Source organism: Astyanax mexicanus, chromosome 1, assembly GCF_023375975.1.
Source record: "Astyanax mexicanus isolate ESR-SI-001 chromosome 1, AstMex3_surface, whole genome shotgun sequence".
Lineage (NCBI taxonomy): Eukaryota > Metazoa > Chordata > Actinopteri > Characiformes > Acestrorhamphidae > Astyanax > Astyanax mexicanus.
The window spans coordinates 96,515,074-96,533,865 of record NC_064408.1 but is presented as its reverse complement, the minus strand read 5'-3'; the positions used below and the strand labels follow the sequence as shown (position 1 = coordinate 96,533,865).

The following is an 18,792-nucleotide window of genomic DNA, read 5'->3' as shown; positions in this document are numbered from 1 at the left end:
TAATTTTATGGTGAAATCCTTAATTTTTTCAAGCTTCTTTAGTCATTTTTGTATATCTTTCGCTTTTTCATTCTTCTCATGGTTATTACTTTCTTTGATGTATTCCCTTAAACATAAGGGGTTTATTTTTATTTTTAACATTATCTTTATGTAGATCACATAGTAATATACTATACCACATGTTCAATAAGCACAGTTGTTTTTTTATGTATCAAGAATTTCTCACTTCAGATTTTCCATTAGTCATCTTTGGTTACTATTAATAGTTCAGATCTTAATGTGTATTTATTAGTCTATAATATATGATTATTCGCTGTTTATTCCTTGTTTCAATAATTTGGAAGCAGCTGCACTGTCATCTGTTTTTTCTGTATTTAGTTGAGTATGTATAGGGGAGTTAATCTTTAGTATGAGGCTGCTTTTCTGTGTAAGCTGGTTGTGTTTGTAATTAGATTGCGCGATTCGGCTGGTAAATTCTCTCTACATTTTTCGTTTAGTTTATCCCTTTAACTCTAGGCCTACTATTAATTTATTTTAAAAGTCACCAAAAAACCTGATGCCCCTTAATACAATGGTATTCAGACAAGTTTGCTGTCTAAAGTTTGCTTATTTAGTTATGCAATAGAACTATGAGGCCAGGTTAACAGTACATTTTGCCATATATGAGAGGCATAGACATTGCTTGTTAGCCACATTAGCATTGTAGCTCCAGTGAAAATCTAAGGAATCCAACTTAAGGCAGCAAACATGTTTTAAGCAGTCATATACATTTGAGGTAAGGGGAAAATGAGTGATGAATAATGTGAATTTTGGATGATTGTCAAATAATTTATATCTGGAACTTCTGACAACTGTTAATACATTATGCCCTTATGAACAGTGAATAGTGTAATGTAAAACATTGTACAAATTTAGAATTATGACACATAAGCAAATTTACTGCTACAGTTTTGTTATTTTACGCAGTTAATGTAAAAATGTTATATGTTTTTTTACCCTAAACCCAGATGAATTAATTGTTGCAGTGTGGAATCTCTATATAATAAAATTTGAAGAGAATACAGGTATTATAGTAATTTCAAAAGTTTGGGCACCCCTGTTCAATTGGCATGCATTGTTGATGTTCTAGTCTAAATATGTGAACAAATACACATAAAAAAAAAAGTTTAACAAATTTGCAGAGAATGTCAAAATCTTACGCTCTTTTCTGTATTGTTAGACACATTTGGACAGGGGTGTCTAAAATTTTGTATTTCAGTGACTGTATGTGGTCTTGGTATACGCCCCTTTGCGTCCCACAAGCCGTGTGAACCAAATAAATCCCAGCCCACGGCCACAATGGACAAGAGTGTGTGTGGAGTTCCTGCGTTTTTCCCACCTCTGCAGGCCGGTCAGCAGCTCAGCCCCATTTCCACCCACAGGCCAGAGCGAAAGGGGGGGGCGGCCAGTCAGGCTCATTACTGCACATTTCTCCTCACTCCTCATTACTGATCACCTGGAACAGTGCGGCTGCACTGTGCACCTTCACTCGACTTTTTTCCCCAGCCAGAGGATCCTCTGCCACCTACTGAAACCATGCTGGAGCTGTTCTTGATGATGCTGTGTGGACTGTCCAGCCGAGTACTGGCCAAAGGTAAGAGCAGCGCGTACTGAAACGGACCTTACCAACATGCCACTTTTTAAACACTCATATTGAGTTATATTTCTTACCTGAAACGTCATTTCAACCAGTTGGCGAATGCTTTCACTTCCTTCTGATTAGTAATACGTTTGGAATGTTAGTACTTGCTCAGTGTCACGTATACATATGACATGAACGTTTTTTTACAGTATACAGTATGAAATAATATTTAAACCCAGCCCTTGAAATCAAAGCTTTAAAACCATTTACAATGTTTCAAAAACAGGCCCAGAAGATAGTGGCTTTTTCACCCTATTCTTCATGCACACTTCAGCAACAGGTGTATCATAAACTCATGCAGGATTTCTGCACAAGAAAAAAAGAATTGGTTCTACTGTGGTTAATTGTCTGTTTTTTTGAGTCAAGCTTAAAGCATTTAAACTTAAATTAGTAGGCTTTTTGGCTAAAGTGTCAAAATGTAACATTGTTCGAGTCAACGTAACCTTTACAGAGTTGATATTGGCAAGTTTACTCCTTACATTTCAGTATATTTAGTTAGGTGTAACTGAAAAATGTTTTTGTGTACATATTGATGTGCACAATTTGACCTCATTGAAGCATTTCTCTTATTTATTATAGTAACTTTTTACCTTTATCTTTACATAGGCTGCTAATCATTCTAAAGAGCACACAAATAATTGAGCACAGATTCATCAGATTTCAATATTTCATTTTTTAATCATTTTTACTAATGTTTTACTTCAGCTTTATTATAATGTTGAAACTATTTATTTTTAACATATATATTTCTTTTTTTCTATTTTGAGTTTCGTTTCATTTTGCTTTGTTTGGTAAGCTGCTTTACTGCTGCACACGCCTCTTACTTCTGAATATTTTATTTTTACACCAAAATGAGGTGAAAAAACACAAGCTTCTGTGTTTTATATTGTTTGTATTTTACTTAAAGTAAAAATGACTGTTTTCACCTCAATGTAGTGGAAAAAAAATGGAAGTGTTGGAAAGTACTTATGCAACTGTATTTTATTTCTAAACTATTTTTTTTTGTAATTTTAGACTTTTATTGCATTTCTAAGAGAAAAAAATACATTCAAACATGCATTTCTCATGGCTTCAATAAGAAACCTTAAAAATCATGATATTTTTGTCTTCTCTCTTCTTGCTAATCAGTTGAGTTCCCACTCATTCTAATTTCATTTGCTTTTGTGGAAGGGCAAGTACTGCCTATTAAATGCAACACCACCCACCACACTTTAAAAATAAAGGTGCCAAAAAGGTTCTTTGCAATTGCTATTGAACAGCGGTCCTCAAACTGGGGGCCACGACCCCCTGGGGGCTCCAGGAAGGCACTATAGGGCTGCAGAACAATCTATCAAGTTTTTTTTTTTTTTATTGAAACCTTTGCCAAATCACAACTCATAGTCTGTCATATGGCCACTTAATGAGTTAATCTGTAATCTTACAGAGCCCCTCCATTTCTCTTCTACATTTATGTCAAAAAGAGCTCTGCAAAATTTACAGGTTACTGATACAAAAGGTCTCCTAGCAAACATAAAGACAGTGGACAACAAAGACTGTTTGAGAACCAGTAACCTAGAAGAACCACAGAAACATCAAGATTTTGTATGGAAAAACCTGTAAGACCCTTACATTAAAGATGTGTTCTTTAACACTAAAATATTCTTTAAGCTTGTGCACTTATATTTGAAAAAAATGTGACATCTGTGATCTGGGGCAACACTCAGACAACGATTTGTGGTACCACATCACACACACAACACTACCCAATAAACCTTTTGAATCAATGAAATTAATTGACGTTAAATGTTTTACTTTTAACTGGCTATGGTAAAGTTAAGATTTTGTCACAGTGCCAAAACGTTCACTATAGACCACCCCAGAACATACTCCAGGTTGGTTGACTGCTTTACCCATCTCTGTGTGTGTTGTGTGGGTGTTTGCCTGGATCGGACAGGGCGTTGTTTCCTGAGCCCTGATCACTTTATAAAATGGAAGTTCTGGTATAAATGACTCCTCCGCAGGGTCATGACCACCTCCAGGAAACTTTGGAGTGCGCAGGAAGCGGCGCCAATCAGCAGCATATAGCTAAACCAGAGAAAGAGGAAATGAGGTGGGAGCCCGTGGTGGAGATTATTGTTTTACTACCTGTTTTCCGGCGAAGCCCGCACATGGGAGGCCTGCTGAAGAGAATGGAAACATTGGCCAATCATTGCGCAGAAGGGGACAACACTATCCAATCCTAGTACAGGGGGCGGGGCTTGCAGGGATCCTGTGGGAAAGAAGAGAAAAAAAGGCAATATGACTACATTTAAGTTATAAAGTGAATAGTATTTTTATAGGTATTTTGGGATTAAATTGAGTCAGAAAGATACATCAAAAAGTTAACATAATTATAAGTGATTGAACTTCAAGGCAATTAAGCTGTGTGGAGTCTCAGTTAATTATAATGAATTACATAATGTTACACATTAAATGTGTCCATCCAATCCAAGCACAGAATTAACACAAAAATGTAAAAAAAGAAATAGTGTTAATTCTGCTCACCCAGAAAAAAACATACCCTGTACTGGAAGGTAAAGCTCTTAACCAGCAAAGGGGATGTTTTCTCTGGATGACCAGCTGGCCTAAACTGGACTATGTGGGTTTTTATAAGCAGAGAGGTGCCATTAAATGGCTTGCATGAATTCTAGGGGATGAAGTGTTTGGAAATGGTCGTATAACTGTTATTAAGCATAAGTGAACCACAGTATATATATATATCCTCACCCTGTTATTGAATGCGTGGCTCCCGCGCGAGCACCTGCAAATTTTAGATTCAAATTTTAACAGAAAACTAACGGATCATCAGGAGCACGAAAACCCACCGGTAATCCACGTCTCTGTGTTGAAGCCTTTTCTCTGACAGATTAAATCAATAAACGTAATAAAACAGAATAATTTAATGAAAAATGTTGCTGTAGATGCGCAAGTGCACATCGCCCACTTAATTCTCCAACTGCTAGATAGCGTAAGATTGGCTATAAATAATTAGGTTAGCTAGCGTTAACTAATTAGCTAAGCTAGTTAACCTGTCGTTTGTTAGCTAACTAGGTTCACTAGTTAGTTAATGTTAACTAGCGAGCTGTGTTTATTCCATATCTACTTGAAATGTTAGACTTAAACATTTATAGGTCAGCTTAACTAGGTTAGTTAGTCGTTGGTATAGCTAGTCTTTTCCATTAACGTTAGCTAGCTAACCTAGGTTAACTAACTAACTGCTAATTAGCGTTAGGTTAGCTAAATAATTAGGTTAGCTAACCTAGTTACTTAGCTTATCACTATGTAACCTAGCTAACTAGCTGTGTTTATCCTATATCCACTTTAACTGACTTAAAAAAAATATATGTCTGCTTAGCAAAGCTAACCTTAGGTTAGTTAGCTAAGTTAGTTTGTGTCTGGTACAGCTGTTAGTCTTTTAAGTTAACCTTAGTGTTAGCTAAATAGACAGGTTAGCTAGTTAGGTTAGCATAGCCAGGTTAACGTAGCTAACCCGTTAGTTAACTAATTAGCTGTGTTTATCCCATATCCACTTGAACTGTTTAAATTTTTAAAAATGTTATAAGAAAGCTTAGCTAGCTATGTTAGTTATTCAGTCTCTGGTATAGCTAGTCTTTTTAATGAGCTAACCTAGTTTAACCAACTGCTAGCTACTGTTAGGTTAGTTAGCTTGCTTACTAACTAGTTAAGCTAACTAGCTTACCAATTGTTAGTTAACCTCGCTAACTAGCTGTGTTTATCCCTTATCCACTTGCACTGTTAGACCTGGAAATGCTATAGGTTTGCTTAGCTAGGTTAGTAAGTTCATTAGTTAGCTAGTTATTTAGCTACGTTTTTGGAAGGGCCTCTTGCATGGTAGCCCCTATTTTGTATATGCTGTGAAGTATAGCCAGGTCTTTGGTAGGTCTGGTAGGTATTTAGCACCACAGCTGCAGCTACTTAAGAACAAGTTATATTTTATATAAAATATTCTGTTTGTTATATAGCTAGATAGCTAGCTTACTTGGCTATCTATCTTGTCACGCAGAAGGAACATAAGTAATTATCTACACACTTAAAGTCAGACAGTTACAAAATACAAACATTACAAAATACATACATACATTTTACATATAATACATAATAAATGTTACATGCTACTAATAATAAATAATTAAATTGGAGAAAAGCTAATAAATAAAGCTAGCTAAGGTTGTCACTGTAAAGGTCATAATAACAGAAGGATCTCTAACTTTGGATAATACTTTAGGATTTGAGATGTTATTTAAATTCAATCAAAAAGAAGGGGTAGGGGATTAATTAATGTTATCTAAATAGTTAGCACATACATTGCTGCAAGGTATTTTTGCATCAAGCTAACAGTGGTAGGTATATGTTGGGATCTGATGTCAGTTTAAGCTTAAGTAGAAGGCAGATAATCTAGTATGTTTATTGACCATGCGTTTACATTCAGTTAGGAGTTACAGAGAATAAAAAAGATGATTAAATACGTATCCTTTAGAATTAACAAGCAAGCTGTTTTACAGCTTCTGTTGCATAGACAAATTAGGACTGAACTGTACATTTTGACACTGGAACAGTTTACACACTACAGAATACCATTACATATTTTTGAAAGTCAGGGCCTAAGGATAAATTGTAAAAAAAATATATATATATATGGTTGATATTTAACAGTTATTAACTAAGTTTTTGGAAAAGTTATTGCACTATGTATGTAACTGTGTTTCAACTAGCACACAGTTTGACTGTCATTTTCACCCTTTACTTTTGTTTTTAAGAGCAACACAACTGCTCCTTTGCCAGATCATGAAGGATTTGATCATATCAGATAAACCGGATCAGGTGTGTTAGTGCAAGGGAAGCACAAAACAGAGCTGGGCAGTATGTCTCTGTGGAAAGTCTGCAGTAATTGACCCAACTTCCTTCTTTTAATTTCAGCAGTTGCTTAATGTGTAGGCAAATGTCCCGCACGCAATGTGTGAATAGTGGCAAGGAAATTATGCTGTAAGTTTGGCTTAGACAATGGTGAAAGGAGCCAACAATAGTCCCTATAGTAACTCTCCAGTTCAGGATGTATTTAGTCAGGCTTTGGGAACACATTGTAACCAGGGACCACATAGTATCTGGAGATTTAGTAGCCCAAATTACTATGTTACATGTATTTAAGTTTAAAAAAGGAGTACAATTATATTACTGGTTTCATGTCATATTGTAAATGTGGTTCTCGAACCAGATAAATTAAAAACGTGTGCATATTAGTTTTGCAGCCTTAGCATTCGAAAATGCTATGCATTAGAACGGAGACAGCTTATGTTATGATGGTCATGATTTGTGACTTTGTGGATTCTTGAAGATATCATTAACATACATCTCATTAATTGACTGAGCTGTTACATGTCTTCAAAAAAAAGTGTTCATACATATTTTGTTCCTGTTATGTCATATTCAACACTGTTGGTTATTAGTATCTTTTCGGCTTCTAAACATGACAGCTGCTACAGACGCACATTTCCTCCTCTCTCTTGACAGATGCAGAAGCTAAAGGAAGGTTCAGCTCTCCAGTTTTGGATGTGAGTGACCGACAGCTTGTGCTGGAGAAGGACCAAACACTCCAGCTGAACTGCAGGTGTGCAACGCACAGTCTTTTATGAGTTCTAGAGGCAGAGGCAGGTGCAGAGATGTGCAGCTTGATGGGTGAAAGTTAATAGACTTAAATCAGACCAGAGGTGTGAAGAAATACTGATTCTTGCTTTAGTTTCAGAAAGTGACTTTTTGAGGGCATGCTTAATCACAGCAGTGAAATACCATGTGCCTTGTAGTCCAACCGTGAGTGAGATCCAGGATCCTTAATTTAATCCGGTGTGTCTCTACAAAAATTATATTTAATTTAAATTGTGACTGAACTCCAGTTGTAAATATTATATGATTAAAAAAATATGTCCATTAAATATGCTAATATGATTGAACATTAATAAACTATGAACAACAAAAGTAAAACAGAAGGTATTTTTTGGGGATCTTTACATTTAACAGTTTCCTGACAATTATTTTTTATACTCTATACAAAACCTCTGTTTGTCTAATTATTTTATTATTTTTATTACTTATTACTCTTTATCATTGACTGTATTGTTTCACTAGATTTTCAGTTTAAAATTGTGTATTATGTACTTTGATACAATTGTTTATGGGATAACATTTGGAACAAATACATGACATATTTATAATGTTTTATTATTTTAGTGGTGCTGGAATTAAGAATGAATTGGAATATTACAGCAATGCATAAATGTGTGTTTCAGAGGTCGATGGGAGCTGAAGTGGGATATCCCCTCTGACGTGCCAAAAGGCTATTCAGGTACCCATGTGGAGATATCCCGCTGTGGCAAGCAGGCAGTCCACTACTGTAGTCGCCTGACTATCAGCCCTGTTTTAGGCCAGCATACAGGCTCCTACCGCTGCCGCTACGTCCACAAGCAACACAAGTTTTCCTCTGTCTACGTCTACATCACAGGTAAGAGGCTTAATATGCCGTTTACATGGCAGTGGAGAAATAATAGCAATACTAAGTCAATAGCCCTGTTAGTCAAACTACTTCAATTGCCAGCCTTCTCACTAACCACTTCTATTTGTTAAACCTAAACAGGAAGCCAAAGGAAGCCAATAATATCTTAACACCATTTTCCCTTGGAGCAGCACATCCTACTAAGTGTGTATTTGGCACGATTTCTGGCTGTCCTCCCCCGACTTCTTGTCTATATATAACTTATAAAATTAATTTACGTGCTACCTTGGAGGGTGACAGAAATAGTCCCAGTTGTCGAAAGGCCCAGCTTCTGGGCAGCTTTTCCCAGGGCACCACCGTTATCTTACTTATTCAGCCCTGCTGGCCACATCCTGTGCTACTTTTAGGGGGTGGCAAAGGACGAACAAATGGGGAATGGGATGTCTTCTTGGCAGGGGAGGGCTGAGCTATGTCTGAGTGTTAGGAGGGGTAGAGAGGTGGGTTCTGCTAATTAACTTGAAATTTTTGTATTTTCACATTGAGTGTGTTAAAATCATTACTACATAAAAATAATATTATATTAAGAGAAGTTTATGAACATCTTTATTTAGAACACTGAATCAACTAGAATTTAAACAAATATGAAATTATCAACAGCAGTGTTTGCTCTTCAGATTGATACTGTGTAAACACACATTTTACTGCCATTTGCTTAACAATGAGCTTGCAAGCTATCACTTTTACAATGCCTTTAAAAAACGCAGCAAAAAGGCTATTAAACTTATTAGTTTCCTATGTTATGATTATTTTTGGGTTTTGGATGGATGTGTTACAAAAAGATGTGTTGAGAGTGCAATTAAGGAAGCAGATGAGGTTTGTCCTTAGTGAAGTGGCAGTGAAGACAAGGCAAAGAACCGGGGGCCCCCAGGTCAGTAGGTGCGGAACCCGGTCAGCCAACAAGGCCCCTGGGGGCCATCAATTGCTCTTGTGACCATGTCCATTAAGTCTGTCCTTCCCTCCTTTTTATGGAATCAAAGCACATCAAGGAAGCCCTGAATCTTGCAGTCCTTGGGGTACTTTTGTTAAAATGTTCAGAGATTTTTTTTTCTTTCCTTTAATAACGCTAAGGTAACAAACAATGGAGCAACACCCAAACTCTTCTATGCCACAAGGAGGTTGCAGCTGCAAAAGAAAGTGCAAGCAAGCCTAGAAACAACACAGAAATAGCTTTTGATAACTAGGAAACAATCTCTTTGTCTGCCTCTTGCTGACTCCAAATTGTTGTCTGCAATCAATTTCTGTGAGTGTGTGTGTATGTTTGTGCGCCCAAAAGAATGTGTATCTGTTTGTTCCTGACCACAGTGTTTGGGTTTCAGATAGCCAGCGGCCATTTGTGAAGGTGCAGACAGAGATCCCAGACGTGGTCTACATAAAGGAAGGACAAAACTTAGTGTTTCCCTGCAGAGTCACAAACCCACACACCAAAGTGTCTTTAATCAAAGTGAGTACCTCTTCAGTTCACAATGTCTGTTCAGCAACCGTATACTAAATTCATATGAAACATCAATTCCACCCAAACTCTTAGACGTGGTATGTTTTTTGACACAGCAACTTGTGTCGGTTAACCAGCAGTTATTTGTCATCATCAGCACCAAAATCATACTTATCGTGGTCAGGATACCCCTCTCTGTCTCAGCATAAATCCCCACCCAGCACCTTCCTCTGTTGTTTTCCTCCCTGCCTTGTTCATTTTGTCCTGATAACCCATACATTCTTCTCTGTTTTTTCTTTATTAGTATTGCTGTTTTTTGCTGTCAGTGCAAACCAATTCATTCAGTCTTCTCAGGTGTTCTTTAATCTTGTATTTTCAAACTCTGCTCATTTGACATTTTGACATAATTGACTGTTAACACCTGTTTTAAACACAAATTAATTCATAAAACCTGTTGCAACTTTTTGTCTGCACCTGGCAGTATCTGGCATGGTCTGAAATCACAGTGCTATTCTAATCCTCATAACAAAGCTTACCTTTCTTGACAGTACCTCTTCTCTCTGCCTTTTCCCTCCTCCATAGATCATAGATAGAAACCCCTTGACTTTTGGTTCTCTAGATCATCACAGTAATATTTAGGAGTACATAAGAATGATTAAAATGCAGTTCTTGAAAACAAAAACATCCTAAATTTATATCCTTTAAATAAAGTCCTTGTTTTATCCTTTTACCACCAAACTCAAATACATCATCTATATAGTCATTCGGACGTATAGTTTTAAATAAATATTGGAAATCTTTGTTAACAAAAAAGTAAAAGTCAGAATAAAATGTTTGACTTACATACTAATCAAAGAACAATATTTTAGGATATTTCATTTTGTAAAAAATGTTTGCTACTCCAGTTCCTCTCTTGCTTCATTAAGCCACAGGCCACTGCTTCATTCACAAATCGGTGTCTGTGTCCTCAACTCCACCGGACCTGTTTGCGTGAGTGCGGATGCCTGTGTGTTTATGTATAGAGCAGGATCCTTTGCAGGTCTCCATGACACAGATACCTGTCTTACGCCAGCAGGCGGGGAGAGTGTGGCGCCCCCGGCTTCCTCCGTCTTGTTGGCACCATATTCTGCCCCGGAGATGGAGACAGGACGTGGGGGTCAAAGTGCCCTCTCCCTATGCCCTTGTACCTGTGGAAATACCACATGTAGACTGATGTCTTTCACAGGTGGATTGACTTAACCAGAATGTGATTGCATCTTTAGCATCCTCACCGAAAGTGTAATAATATTAGGCTCAGATAGGCCCCTCGGGGAAATCAGTGGAGGTTGTGTATGGCTATTGAAACCCCTGAGGTTTTTTTAAAACCTTCAGGATGAGTATCAGTTGAAGACAGGAAGCGGAAAAGAGCAAAACGACCAGTTCCCTTTGCACTGCCATTGGCTCCGCTTTCAGTATGGGAGCTGTTTGGGGATATGCCATAGATATGACATCCCTCTCCTCTTTGGCCTGAAAAGGCTTCATGTTTAATTTCAGTTTTGCTCTGTTTACGTCTCGCTTGACCCTATGCACAGAGTCACAAAGGTAATCAAGTCTAAAAATACAAAGCTGCCTCCACCCCCTACTCGAACTTGGACTGTCACAAGCTGCTGGAGTGTTTTTTTCCGGAAAGGATTTTTTTTTTTTGTGCTCAACTGAGTATCTTTAATCTCGCACCTCTCGCATAAGGAACAATACCCCAGAGGCTGTGCTCTCACAGAAGCTGTGAAAGTGGCCAGGGGGGCCCTTCCAGAGGTTGACCTAAGAGCCCTAGCCGCAGTGTCTATATCCTGTAGTAACAGGATGTAAGGAGATGGACTGGAGTCACGTTTCCACATCCTCAACCTTCTCAAGCTTTGTACAAGGGCTAGGTTAGTGGTGAAGGGGGTGTGAGTAGTGTTCTTATGAAACAGACTGAAATGAAATACATTGGCAAAAAACATTGACTATGTAAGTCTGGTATATGTGAAAAAAATTTACGTAACATACCCAAGCTGCTTTAGGAGGGGGTGTTTGACCTGTTTGCACTGGGAGGGAGGCATCCACCTGATCCCTTGAGAAAGGGCAGGACACTTCCAAGCTGTCAAAGCGCCTCTAGTAAACATTTCCTCCAGCGGACATGGAAGAAAACAAAATCATAACACAACTCTCCAAGAATTTCTGAACGAGAGTGCCCTGTTACCAAGCCTGTCCTTTTTTAGCGTCACAGACATTTTATAGTTTGCTGTCTGGTTTTGCAGTTTAAACAGGGTATCATCAGTGCTTTGTAACACTGTGGCTCATTTTTTCTTTATCCTTACGAGAATATTTAGACCAATTAATGTTCAAAGTTACATGTTGCTAGAATTTCTTGTTTAGTTGATTGATTCTGGTTTTAATCTTTGCAGTTTCCCAGTCTCAAACTGGAGACAGACCAGAGGAACATCGTTTGGAACAGTAGACAGGGCTTTATCATTCGCAGCCCCACATACTTCTACATTGGTCTTTTCCACTGTGAAACCGTTATCAATGGGACTACATACACCAACAAGTTCTTGACCCACAGACCAGGTATTACAATAGAGTCTGCAGTTAATTCATAGACTATAAGCTTGTTGTAATTGAGTAATGCTCTGGCACTTTTCCTTTCAATTGTGTACTTTTCCTTTCATTTACCCTCTATGTTTAATCTGTTTTTGTCCTGGGGTCTCTAGTGAATAAGATCCAGGATGTGTATTTGAACAACACTGGCTCAGTTCAGGCTCTCCGGGGAGAGATGCTGGCCTTGAACTGCACTGTTACTGCTGAGTGGAACTCCAGAGTGTCCATCAGCTGGACGTACCCTAGGCAGGTTAGTAGCATCCACCACAGTAAAAGGGCATTTATTGTACTCATTTAACATTATTTATTTTAATGTTGCACAATATATTTTGGATGTTGTCCATGTTGAACAAATCATTGTTTATTCATTGTTTATTTTATTTTTGCCTGTAGGCCAATAGTACAGCCTTAATCAGTAGACGTATTACCCGGAGCAGAACCAACATGGTCTTCTATAGTGTTATCACAATTCCTAAACTGCGCAAAGATGACAGAGGAGTCTATATATGCCATGTGGCTAGTGGTCCAGCAAAGCGGCAAGCAAACACCTCAGTCATTGTTTATGGTAAGTTTTGAATTATGTATTAGAGTCACATTATTACAATAAACTTCAGACTTTGGTTTGCATAAATGCTCTTGAACCCGTTGGTCTTTGATTCCTCAGACCAGCCTTTCATCAGGCTAAAGCACAGAGAGAGTCCGGTGGTACAGGCTTATGCAGGACAGAAATCCTTCCGCCTGTCCCCCAAATTACGAGCATTCCCTGAACCTGAAATCATTTGGTAAGAACTTTCATAAATCCACCAAATTTATAACATTTATATATAGAGCATGCCATGCACTGTATCCATAGAGACATATCACAGTCTGTGTTCTGTATATCAAAAGAGGAATGAGATTTACTTTCAGTTTTAAAAATAAATTCTATCGTCAATGTTCAGGCTGAAGGACGGGAGGGTGGCAGCTGAGCAGTGTTCACGTTACCACACAGATGGCTATACTCTAGTGATTCGAGATGTTGCAGAGGAGGATGCAGGGGTCTACACCATACTCACTGGCATCCAGAAGTTTGGACTTTACAGGAACCTCACACTTACTCTTGTGGTGCATGGTAAGCTTCTTTACCTTTTCTGAATTGCTCAGCAGTATTATCAACTAGAGCATTTAAGCATTTGTAGGCAATCATTTCTGTAGTTTTATGTTGTCACTGTTACGCACAAACTTTGTATCTCCAAATTTTTAGCTTTACTGGAAAAGGAAAGAAACCTTCTCAACTTTTGTTGTTAAAATGCATACAGTTTTTTTTTATGTATCACATGTTGATCATAAATACTAAGGATATTGTCTCCTTCCCTTTGGTTCATAGTTAAGCCTTGGATTGGGGAGAAAGCTGTGGCGGTGCAGGACCCAGGAACTGTCCCACGAAGCAGCAGGCAAGCCCTTCGCTGCACATCCTATGGCATCCCAGCACCTCACATGAGATGGCTTTGGCAACCCTGCCCTCCTAAAGGCCTGTAAGTAACTCATCAGTCTGATTATATCATATTCTATTATCATGCATTTAGTCTGTTTAAAAGCTGGGTTTTTTACAACCATAAGCTGATCTAAGCCTAATAATTCAATTTCATGTTCCTTCATGTTCCAAAATGAACTAATACAAACACCCTAGCAAAAATATTTGTCATTGTGGCACAAATTTCATGCTTTATAGATGTTTAAGCAGAATAGAAAACATTCTCAATATATCCGTTTAATAATTACTCTTTATTTCACATTTGTGGCCTTGGATAAACAACATGCATCCATTTCTCTTAAACATGCTGTAGACTATTATAATTTTGTATGGTTTAGATTATCAATCAGCCAACTTATGGCCTCCTTTCTGACGTTGTGTAATATCATATCCTGCTGCCATTTCTATTTTCAATGTAAACACAATAGCCATAGCCGCATTTCACACTGTACTAGGTCATAGTACTTGAGTGTGTAGGAATGCCATCTGAAGTGTGTGGCTATTTGTTTGTGAACTGAGACATGTTTTGTCTATTTCAGCATGTGTTCAGACAGGGCTTCCTCTTAGCTTCCAGAACAGATGGTTAAGAAGGCCTTTCATGTATGTGTGTGTTGGTTGTGTGTCTATTCATTTTGTGTGTGTGTGTTAGTGTATGTGTGCATTTGAATGAATGTGTGCCTGGTCCAGCTATAGAACTCAGTGTAATCCTGAGTTGAAAGCGCAGAAAAAACAACACTTCAAAAGAGGCCAGTTCCGTGCTTACAAGCACGATCTGTTGGTTTCTAAATCAAACACTATGATTTAATGAACTTCCCGTGCAGAATGCTGCTTGTTTGTTATTCTGATTGCTCAGGCGCATCCTGCTATGCCTTTTCTAATATGTGACACACAAACTATTTAGCATTCTCATGAGAAAAGCCAAGCCAGCACTATTCACAAGATAACATTGCAGAGAGACTCCCATTCTTACACACACATCCTAAAACAAAGGTCCAAGGGCCAAGCTACTTCTACTACTTCTAGTACTATTTCCTTCATTCCAGCATTTTACCCTGTCCAAAAGGCTGAGGTGCCATTGAATATATTAGTGTACTGTATTTTAACCCCCTCCCCTTTCCTACATGCGCTCTTTCTCCATTTTTTGGCCACACATTTAAAGCATCATACATCCCCTTATCACTTTGCCATGGCAACGGGAGAGACTGTGGACCTTTGTCTTGGCTCATGCTTTGGGCATGCTATTGAATCCCACTTCCTGGAAAGTGTTGTAAATGAAATGAAAAAAAAAAAACACTTTTTTGAATGAACCTGCTGAGTCAAACCATGATGAAAATATTTTGAATAGTAAAAGGTCCCTTAACCCCTTGAACTATTATAAATTATTTTAATACAATGCAACTACTAATTGCAATTAACTAAAAACTTTAACAGGGTTAAAATAGCTAGTAAACTAATAAACTATTGTAATTTTAGGTATATATTTATATATGTTATTGTATTTTATAATTATAATAATTATGTTCATATGTAAAATCTAGCAGCGCAGTTCAGGTTATTGTTTTTTTTTTTTGTATTAGTAATGTTGGGGTTTACTATTATGGAATTGATTGACACTTTTAAATCAAGTAGTTTCAGCACTATATTTTAAGTTAATGTTGAGCAGGTAAATATAAATATTGTAATGCTTTTTTGAATAGGTAAATGGTGTCGTGCTGAATGGAAAAATGCTGTTTGTGAGTGTTATTGCGAGCTAATCACAGGCTCCTGACTGAGGCCCTTATTCTTTGTAGCAGCCCGGCGCGGCTGGCCTGACGCTGAGGCGGAGGAGGTGCAGGGAGAGTGGCGCTGTGGGGGCCAGGACGGGCCTCCCTGAGCGCTCGGACGAGCCCGCGCCTCGGCCATGGGAACGGCAGCACTCTTATCTCAGCCGGGCAGGAGGCGCAGACGGGCTTCCTGTGCGAAAATCAGAGCGCTTTTCCTCTCGTTGTTTGGCTTCCTCCCCGACGCGAGGCGGCTTCCCAGCAGCGTGATTGTCCCTGCGTCTTCAAACGTGGCACAGGCCGCTTCCTCAAGGGCTTGATCTATTCTTGAGAGGCCCTCATTCCCTCCACCCCAACTCCAACCCCACCAGCACCTCCAACGACCCCCACTCCACTCCCCATCCTCACCTCCTTCCACTTCACCCCCACCCATACAGTTTTCAACAACCAGCCCTTCAACCTTGTACCCTTTAACCATGTACCCTGCCTTAAACGCCACCAGCTCTGCCAACAACACCAACCTACAGGCCAGTGGCACCCTGGTTAGAGAGTCTGGACTGTTTTTATGACAGTGGCTACAGAGAAAGAGTCGTTCCTGGTGCACCTGCAGCTGGGAAGCAGTCATCATATGGCCACTCCTTTCCTCACCTGCTCTGCCACCATTTTCACTGCACTCCAAACTCCTACATTATTCCCAAGTAATCCAATCTCTTCAACTACAAACTGTGTGCCACCATCACTATCCCCACCTGTTCCACATCCTCCATTAAGCCACAGGCCTATGGCATCCTGCTGAGTAAGTCTGGACTGTTTCCGTGGCAGCTGCTTTAACAAGACGGACCTGCAGCAGTGCATGCTGGGATATGCCATCATGTCTCTACTCCCATGGTGAGGGTGAGGATGAGGAGCAGTCAGAACACAAGGGGCCCCACATCTGCGTACCTTGGAACTGCTTTCTAATTTATTATTTTTTTTTACTGTTTCTCTCTCTTGACATTTTTGAGCCAGAAGAAAAGTGCAATTCCATCAACACACTGCCCATCATCCTTTCTGGAGCTGCTTTTGCTTATTTTGTGTCCTACAGTGGTACTATAATGGATGTATGAACCATGCCTGTTTTCAAGCCCACGCCTGTCTGTTTATTTGTTCTAACATCCAAAAAAGCTGTGAGTTCAGTTAATGTATGATGACATATTCTGGATCAACATGTCAGCGTGAGCCAGGGAGAGAGACGGACTTTTGCGCTCACAGTTTCGAATTTCTCAATTATATCCAGAACAATACTAGAGATGGACCAGAGCGCCTGCTGTGTAGGGCTTTATGGGTCCAAAATGAAATTACTGTTGTCATATAATGCCAATCCATGTTGCTCTGTTTCAAACTTTGCCTGCTCACGGTAAATGCTGAGTATTACAATTGCAATGATTTGTGCTGAAAGAACATGTCTGTTTGTGTCTGGTTGTGTGTGTGTTTGTGTATGTGTGTGTGGACATGTTTGTAAGAGTGTTTGTGAGGACTGTATGAAAGATGCATATTTTGACTGTCATGCAAAAACTTGTATCTCCAAAATGGCAACTTTACAGGAGAGGAAAAAGCACATTCTTTCAAGCCTGTTTATTTTGTTCCAAATCAGAACAAAATCGGAACATTTCTGTTGGTCCACACATCATGTTTGACACAGTGTAAAAACGTGTTCCAGCTTTCAATTATGTTAAAGTCAAAATCAGCAAAAATGGAGATTTGAGGTTTTAGCTTGACGGTGACAACATGTATGGGTGTGTATAACAGGTTTCTCACTTTACGGGTCTTTCCCAATGTGATTTATCCTTTTTATACAGATTTTCTATGAGTAATATATGAATCTAATATTTAATAATTTTATACAACTAACTTACTTATGGTAAATGCCAGTAATTGCCAAACGTGTAAGAAGGCTGATAAAATGTATTGTTTAAAATCTGTGTTATATCAAATGTTTGTTTTATATTAAATATTTGTTTAAATTTATGTGTACAACATTGTCTATTTCAGTTTGAAATGTCAAAATTAACTTTAAGTTCTCACCGATGAAAGGTTCCTTCTAATTACAGACCTTCATCCAAATAAACTGTTCTCTCACCAGATACACTGAAAGAATTGGTTTATAATAATCCTACAGCTTCACTCATTTGGAATTTAAATATATAGGCACATAGTGTTGCTTAAATTAATTTGCCTTAATAGGTTTTTATTGCTGTACACAGGCACACAAAGAACACGTGATATGTGTGTGTGAGTGGGTGAGAATCATGGATCAGCGTATCTCTTTGAGGATGATTAAGGGAAAACAAATGTGTGTTGGTGGATGCTGTGTTTTGTGGGTGTGTTTCCTGGGAGGCGTGGGAGAGTGGTATGGATGTATGTGTATGTGTGTGCGAGTGCAATGGTGTGTGTACTGGTGTCATGATCAGGGTGGGACACTGTAGCACAGGAGACGGGCACTCACTATCTCTGCCAAGAGGAAGAGCAATCAAGGAGAGAGAGGAGTCAGAGCCAGGGAGGGGAAAGGAACGGGACATAAGGGTGTGGAGAGCTTGGGCTTGTAGGGTGTACACAGTCACGGATTCATGCCCAATACTGTAGAAACCCTTCTCACACCACAAGGCGTGTCAGATACCAGTCCTGGAGAGCCACAACACTGCAGAGTGTAGCATTCTACCTCATGATTTAACACCTGATCTCATCAGCTCATCAGTTTTCTTGCAATTAAATGTGCTAATTGAAAATTGTGTACTGATTGTGTACTTCACTTCCACTCAATAAAACATAAATACATCAATATGACTGTTTGTCTGTTAGTATCTTTGCTTTAGACAGTAATCCACTGATCTGATTTAAGCAGATTCAGCGTGCCCGATCCAAACTAATCACTGTGCTCAAATAGGGACATTCCAAAACTGTGGCCCTCCAGGACAAGAGAGTTGAATTTCCCCTGTCTTCCTTAGACACAAGATGTTTGGCATGGACAGAGAGCAGAGTTTAAGGGAATGCGGAACTATTGACGGTGGATAATTTAGGAAGGAGAGGAAGTTTACTCACCGGAGACAGCAGAAACATTGAGTCCAAGCATTGGATGCTGCTAATTACCTAACAAGGCCACTTTTAGGACACACAGTGTCCTGATTTTACACACACGTACACAGAGTCCCACATGCACCTTCATGTCCA

General features: G+C 38.9%; 1 protein-coding gene across 2 annotated transcripts in view; it reads left to right on the top strand.

The window, feature by feature from the left end:
* The first annotated feature begins 870 nt into the window (after positions 1-870).
* The window catches only part of flt1 (fms related receptor tyrosine kinase 1), a 34,827-nt gene continuing 16,905 nt past the window's right edge, over positions 871-18,792 (top strand). The window contains exons 1-11 of one of the 2 annotated variants that reach the window (XM_007248992.3): positions 871-1,633; positions 7,229-7,325; positions 8,002-8,213; positions 9,581-9,705; positions 12,120-12,282; positions 12,426-12,562; positions 12,706-12,877; positions 12,977-13,094; positions 13,254-13,423; positions 13,679-13,826; positions 15,616-18,408. In XM_007248992.3, the coding sequence (XP_007249054.3) occupies positions 1,576-1,633; positions 7,229-7,325; positions 8,002-8,213; positions 9,581-9,705; positions 12,120-12,282; positions 12,426-12,562; positions 12,706-12,877; positions 12,977-13,094; positions 13,254-13,423; positions 13,679-13,826; positions 15,616-15,637 (1,422 nt within the window). In that variant the 5' untranslated portion in view covers positions 871-1,575 and the 3' untranslated portion in view covers positions 15,638-18,408. Of the gene's footprint in view, positions 1,634-7,228; positions 7,326-8,001; positions 8,214-9,580; positions 9,706-12,119; positions 12,283-12,425; positions 12,563-12,705; positions 12,878-12,976; positions 13,095-13,253; positions 13,424-13,678; positions 13,827-15,615; positions 18,409-18,792 lie in introns of those variants that run through there. The other variant, XM_007248991.4, reaches the window with a different exon arrangement.